Here is a 6765-nt window from a genome sequence, read left to right on the forward strand (position 1 = left end):
ACAGTATGGACTCAAGTGACATCCTTAAGGCTGCCCTGTATCGATTACAGGATGGCTACCATGTACGGCGCGTATTTGTGGGGTGACGAAAGGAACTTTGGCGTGCGGGCTATTATGCTGACCTTCAGTGGGAGACTGAAGTTTGCTATCTGGCCATACCACGACACACCGATGCCATGTTTTGCTGCTTGGATTCGCAATCACGACTGATATTTTGAAACTGTGTTCTCAAGTCCCTGACATTGAAGACCGAGGCAGTAAAAGATGGCTTATGGCTATACCCCCATTACCAGGCCTTGATAAGCCACTGGGTAAGCACCGAAGCATGTCAGACGCCTTGCTTGAACCATACATTATTACCATCTAACGCGTCTTCCCAACCTCATCAAATGCCGCTTTCCATACTTCTCTCCCGTGGTCAAGGCATTTCTAACAATGGCCATGGCCCATTCCACCATAAACGATGCAGATGCCGTTGTCCATCATTGTACATAGCCATGTTCACCGATGAATGCATTTCGATCAAATGTTCCCGTGCATGATTCCCATTGCCTCGACCTCAGCTCTCCTCGCGTCGGCCAACTGTACGTGGTTAGCATGCCACTCCTTCTGTAGCTTGTGGCACAGATTTGTAGCACGCCTTGCCGTTAGCCACCAGACGACGCATTGTGTCCAAAGACTCCATTCCAGGGACTGGGTTTGGGCCTGGGCGCTTGGCCCAGTATGATCGGGAAACTCATTGATGGCCGTGCCGATGGCAGATCCCATCATCCGAAGAGCCACTTGCTGCTGGGCGGAAAGGTATCTGTTCTCGGTTCCAGAACAGTCCGCAAGGAGATCAACCATCTGACCCCTCATTCGTGTCACAACAGAGAGCGTCCGCCTGGCAGTGGCCACTCTGGTTGCCTCATCTATCGCGGTAGCATGCCAACGGTGCATATCGACGAGGCCTGCGGTACAGCAGATTGCTGAAGCCTGGATGAGCTCGGATTGCAGTTGTAAACTGGCGATCCGATTGTTGTCGAAGTCTCTAAGGGCTCTCAAATGGCGGCATTTGTCCCATAATCGCCGTTGGAAGTTAATGACGTTGCTGTCCGATCCTAGTAGACCGTTGTGTGGCTCCGGTTGTGATCGTTGCAGAGGGTGGAAAGCAAAAAGGGCCGCTGGGGGACTGGCGAGGGTGGATGTCAGTAGCATCTTCTTGTAACTTTGCCGCAAGAAGGGCACGTCGATTTGGTCTTGGAGGCCTGGCGGAGGAAATGCCGTGGCGGACGCAATCTTCATGGCAAACGCGACAATAAATACACCACAGTCGATGTTGTTGCCCTGTCGGGCGCACCGGATCTAGATCAAGTCAAGTCAGCGCAAAAAAGCCCCCATCAAGACGTTAAGAAACTGCGCCCGCGCGTCCGAGGTTTCCTGAATGCTTACGAACCTTCTCAACTCTCGTGGGACCGGAAGGGCCACGGATCTGCGCCACCATCGGAAGCACTGTGTTGACTCCCTGCTGGTTGGGAAGATTCAGCGAGTCAAGCTCCGCGATAGAGTCTGAACCTCTCAGGTGGATAAAGAGCCGCCAATGCTTGCTTTGCCGGTGGAAGCATGGCATGACAATGAGGTTCGTTTCACGCAAGGCCAACAGCCGCATCTGTAGACTCGGGGACGGTTTGAAGGGGCTAGTGAGCTGGAGACTGTCAATGACGGCCACGCTGTCACATGCGAGAGTTCCAATGAGGATGTTGACGACGGCGTCGTTCAGCAATCTACCATCGTCTAGGCAATGCAGGCCCGCGAGCAGGGTGTCCAAAGAGACCTGCTGAGGCTTTGGATGGACAGAGGATTCGGCCGAACCTCGTTGCACGCCGTTTGATCCCTCGCCATTTACCGAATCGCCCTGCTGTGACTCAGCCCGCTTCGTGGTTTTCTTGAGCTCGTTTGCCACAGTGACGGCCTTGGGGCTCCGTGGCCGTGCCTCTGGCTGTGTGTCTCGAGACGTCAGGGTCTGGTGGGCGCTGTCTGTCTGCGCCGAGCCTCGTTGCACGCCCTTTGGCCCCTTGATATGTTTCGAATCGCCCTGCGGTGCCTTGACCTCCGCCGTGGTCTCCTTGAGCATGTCTGCTACAGTGGTGGCTCTGGAGCTCTCTGGTCCAGTTCCTGGCTCTCGCTGTGTATCTCGAGACGTCCGTGTCTGATGGGCGCTGCCTGTCTTCATGTTCTCGTCTCTAGCTGGCTCTGTTTCGTGAGGCGGCGGTTTCTGTTGAGTGCTGCCTGTCTGTACCATCTCGTCTCCAGCCTCTGGTACTGGCGATAGCCGCGGACGTTTGATTCGCTGTTGGCTGCGGGATTGAACTGTCTCTGGGAGAATGAATTCTTCCTCAACGTCTCCCCAGCTCATGGATCTCTAGACTTTGAGCGGGTTTGCGTCGCCACTGTCGACAGCCCAGTCCTCCCCCGGGCTCTCACTGAATTCTTGCTCGTGTAGTGGAGCCCATTGCTTTCGTTTTGCAGGCGGAAGGTGTTGATTCTGGAATGAGTTCGGTGGAAGGAGGTCGCTCATTTCGAAAAGACCTTGGTCCTCGGACCACGACCCCGCTCTTCGTCCCGCTTCGGGCGAATTATCTGGCGAGGACCGCCCGCTGCCAGCAAATGAGAATGACTCATCGTCATCTACAGACTGATCTGATCCGACAATGGTGTCGGCACTATCAACGTGCATGTGTTTGTGGGTTTCGGAAGCCGCCGGCAACGTCTTGCGGGGTGGCTGGCGTAGATTGGCCATACTTCCGTTGACGATGTCGTCGGCACACCCGTCCTGGAATGGGTGATGAACGCCGGGGGGAGACCCAGGTCGGGAAACGGTGAGCTTCTTTGTCTTGGCAACAGCCGGGTTGACTACAGTAAACATACCGGGTCAGCAAACTGATGCGGGAGCGAGGTGCGCACCAGAAACGACAGGTCGGTAGGACTCACGAGATGCCCTTACGCGTCGTAACAAGGTAATGTCGGTGACCTGGCGCAGTCCCTTTGTTTGGTTGAGCACCTTGGCCTGCTCGTCGTAGAGGAGTTGGAGCAGGTCGGGGAGGCGGAGGTCTGGGCGAACAGAGAGACAGTCTTGGGTGTGCCCGATAGCTGCACGGCTCAAACAGATTTCGCGTCCAAGGAATTCAATAAGGACATGCGGCTGAGTATCCAGCCCAACAGCAAGACTTTGCAGGCGATTCTTGACGTTGTCAGCCGTGGGAATTTTCTCAATTGTCGACCGATGGAGAAGTCTGCACAGGGTTTCTGTGAGGTATGGTTCGATGTGAGCGAGTGCGAAGATGCGGAAGTCGATAGACGGTGTCGAGGATGTCGCCGTTATACCACAGTAGGAGGTCTTGAAGCGCTCGTAGAGTGAGAGAAGTTGTTGGTCGGAGGACTTGCAATTCGCCTCAAAGAGGTTCAGTTCCTCTAGATATTTAGTCGTCGTTGGGGACAACATAACGAGAGTGACGCGGCACAAGGTACGTGGGATGAGACGCGCGTGTAGCCGTCACGCGGTGTTAAGAATTGGGGGTGATGTCCGGCCGAAGCCACCAGGTACGTACTTGAACGTGTTGGCGTGGGGAAAGATCATGTGATTGGGAGACTTTGCAAAAAACACCCAAAATATTGGGAGATTTTGGACTGTGTCAGTGTTTGGCGGAAGGTGGCTGGCCACTCAGACTGTCCGCTCCTTCTGCTCCTGCCAACTGATTAGCGGCACCGCAATTGCTGAGTCGGGGCAGCTGGAGCACCACTCACTTTGGTTTCGATGTTGCTGGGTGCCTTCAAGACCGCTCTGACATTGATTGCGAGAAAGGCGTACCGCAAAGCTGGGGGATGACTAGTGCTGGGAAATCCCGAGGCTGCGGGTGTTTGTTTGTGACTCGAACGAGTCGAAGAAAAACGAGTCAAGGATGAACGAGTCCAAGTTGAACGACTCTAGGTTGAGTAGTTGACATGTGAATAGGTGCAGGGTAAATTGGTGGGAATGAAACGAACGAGGCTGATTGTATGCGGATTGGGTGAATGGTGATTGGGAAATGAGGTCGGGAGGTGAATGAAGTGGGGAGGCGAATGAGGTTGGAAGGTTGGCAAGACGTAAATGCGGCGAAAGATGCCATTCGCATGAGAGAGGGGGAATGTGCAGGTACCTTCCTTAGATGTTTCCTTGCGTACCTGATCATGTCGGAGGAAGGTACGGATGATCGGAGTACTGGGTCCTCGGTTAAGGTAGATGGAAAAGAACCTCACTCTCGTCTGCCACTAACCTTATCCAGGGGAGCAAGGCAGTTGCTAACCATACGCCTGCCCATTTGAAAAAGCGTCCAAGATTTGCTACTCCCCTCCCACAGGTCTCGTCAATCACAGCTAGAACGGAAAGAAGTAAACGCAGTCCTTCCGTGTCTCTCTCTTCGGGCGAGCAACTTCCTCTCCAACATATTTTAACGGCGGGTCACTACGAAGTATTTGCTTTTGTCTCTTGGCATACCTCTATGTGGCTGCCAGCTTTTCCCCGATTGGCGCCATTCGCCTGTTCCACCCAACTCACCTTACCCAACTCACCTTACCCAACTCGCCTTACCCACCCCACCTTACCCACCCCAGCTCACCTTACCCAGCAATTGCCTCAGCTTTTCACTTAATGCCCCTGCGGGCCAAAGCTTGTGCCGACCACTGCTGCACTGGCGCACACATGCTTGGGAATGAGTTCTGTCTCACAGATGGCATCGAACTCTTGAATCCGCCCCAGTCGCACCATGCCGTACTGAGCAGCTGTATCAGCTGGGCGTCATAACGAGCACCTCCCAACATCAACAGCTCACCGACACTTCGCAGGCATTGCCGCATGTGCTTGTAGAAGTGGTGAGTCTGCACGGTTGTCGGTGAGCTCGAGCAAATGTCTGCCCATGTCGAACAAGGCACAGCTCAGACTCCACACTCCCGACGAGTGGACTTGAAGTTCGGCAGGCGGTTCTTCTTAGAAGGCAGGTACGGATTCTGGGGTGCTTGCATTTTTTTTTTTTTTTTTTTTGGAGTGCCAGCACCTGCCATTTGGCACCAGCACCTCCACTCCCATTCGGGGTCAGCACCTGCCTTCCATTCTCATGTCGCCCCACTACCGGACGGAGAATCCACGGACCCCATCACCCTTTAGACGCATATCACCATCCTGCACAAAGTAGGTATCTTGCCTTAGTAACCTTACAACCGGGCCAGTCGCCTACACACTCCTGCCCGTTGTTACGTCATCAGCACCCACTCACAACGGTATGTCCTGCCACCAACAGGCACCCGGGCGCTCACACACCACCCCACCTCTCGGAGTGTACTCCGGTCGCGTGTCTCAACCTCGCGTCCTCAACCTGGCCCTTTTTTGACTCAGGTCTTTATTTTCGACGACATTCTCAATTAAATGGCGCCAAACTCACAATTTACATCCGAATCAACACCATTGCCTTTACCAATCCAATCACAACTACCGCTTCCAGAGGACTCAAGACCCGCAGCCACATCCTCCCAATCAACCCCTCACGCAAACGACGAACTCGACTCGGGAATTGATCGCGCCGTAGCGAGACTCAACCGAATCGCCATTCTGTCCAAGCAAAGCATTCTTGACGCCTGGAACAAACTTCTTCTCGCCTATTCATCCAAGATCAATCGACTTACCACGCTAAACGCTCGTCTTGAGACTGAACCATTCCCCCTGTGGCTGAAGCGCACCATCCCCCAATCAACGTTGAGCCTGGTCCTCGCATCTGTTTACCAGAACCATTGGGACGTTCACGTTAATACGAAGCGCAACGAGGCCGCGTACCGCCTCAAGGCAGTCACCCATCTGCATCTCGATTCACACTGGGATCTTTACCTTTTTTTCGGCCCTGCTGCTGTCGCTTCTCGTGCGTGCTGGTTAAAGCTTCCCCCGCACATCGACGCCCGCAGGCTATTTCATCGACTTGTGACCATCCGCGGTCTTGGTTCGAGCTACCTTGACCAGTTCTTTTCAGTTCCAGAATTTACGGCCGCAAAGAAAATTGGTGAGTCCCTCTGCCTCGCTCTCCCTCGCCCCGCCGTTCTCACACTAACAACTCTTCTGCGACTCGTCTAGGCCCTGCAGGTGCCGCCACTCCCTCAGCGATTCCCGGCAACACATCCTCACGCAACATGGAGAAAGCCACTACGGCATCCTCGCGATTGGTCACGCGATCAAATAAGCGAAATACGACTCTTCCTGGTAGCGGTGGACTGACGAGGTCGGGCTCAAGCAACAATCTTCAAGGCAACCCCGGTTCTACCGATATGCCCAACCACGAATTCGATGACAGCGCGATCGGCGACATTGACAATTCGGAAACGGATTCGAGGGAGGGTTCGGGTGTCGATTTGAACCCCGATATGGCTCGCCCCAGCGTTGCTGCGAAATCTGCCCACTCCACCCAGAATGCCCTCAACCGCGAAACGAGTGGTCAGGCCCAACCAACGGCATCGTCGCACGATGGTCTTGAGAATGCAGGTGCAACCGCAGAAACTTTGCAGTGTGTCTTGAACGACATCAAAGATGAAGGCCGCTTCCGGAAAATCCACGATCAGATCAAGGTCGATGCCACGTACACGACAGTCGCCCGTAAGGACAAGACAGAGTCGGAGAGCAGCATCGTCCAGCTGCGCGAGAAGACCCTTGCTCGTCTACGCGCTATCGAGGAGCAGACTGACGGCTGCGTTGATGATGAGGAGGACTAG

The 6765-nt window shown here is 54.4% G+C and overlaps 2 protein-coding genes across 2 annotated transcripts; one reads left to right on the forward strand and one right to left on the reverse strand.

Moving 5' to 3' along the window:
* Positions 1-522: 522 nt before the first annotated feature.
* HER10_EVM0002531 (uncharacterized protein) lies at positions 523-3481 on the reverse strand (the record flags this gene model as incomplete). The annotated part of the gene is made up of 4 exons (XM_035472237.1): positions 523-1344; positions 1436-2355; positions 2569-2892; positions 2971-3481. The coding sequence occupies 4 exons, from the start codon at positions 3479-3481 to the stop codon at positions 523-525; spliced, it is 2577 nt and encodes an 858-aa protein (XP_035325779.1).
* A 1956-nt stretch (positions 3482-5437) lies between these two features.
* Positions 5438-6765, forward strand: HER10_EVM0010715 (uncharacterized protein; the record flags this gene model as incomplete). Its single annotated transcript, XM_035480167.1, has 2 exons — positions 5438-6062; positions 6134-6765. The coding sequence occupies 2 exons, from the start codon at positions 5438-5440 to the stop codon at positions 6763-6765; spliced, it is 1257 nt and encodes a 418-aa protein (XP_035325831.1).

This window comes from Colletotrichum scovillei, assembly GCF_011075155.1.
Source record: "Colletotrichum scovillei strain TJNH1 chromosome Unknown Contig00014, whole genome shotgun sequence".
Classification (NCBI taxonomy): Eukaryota; Fungi; Ascomycota; class Sordariomycetes; order Glomerellales; family Glomerellaceae; genus Colletotrichum; species Colletotrichum scovillei.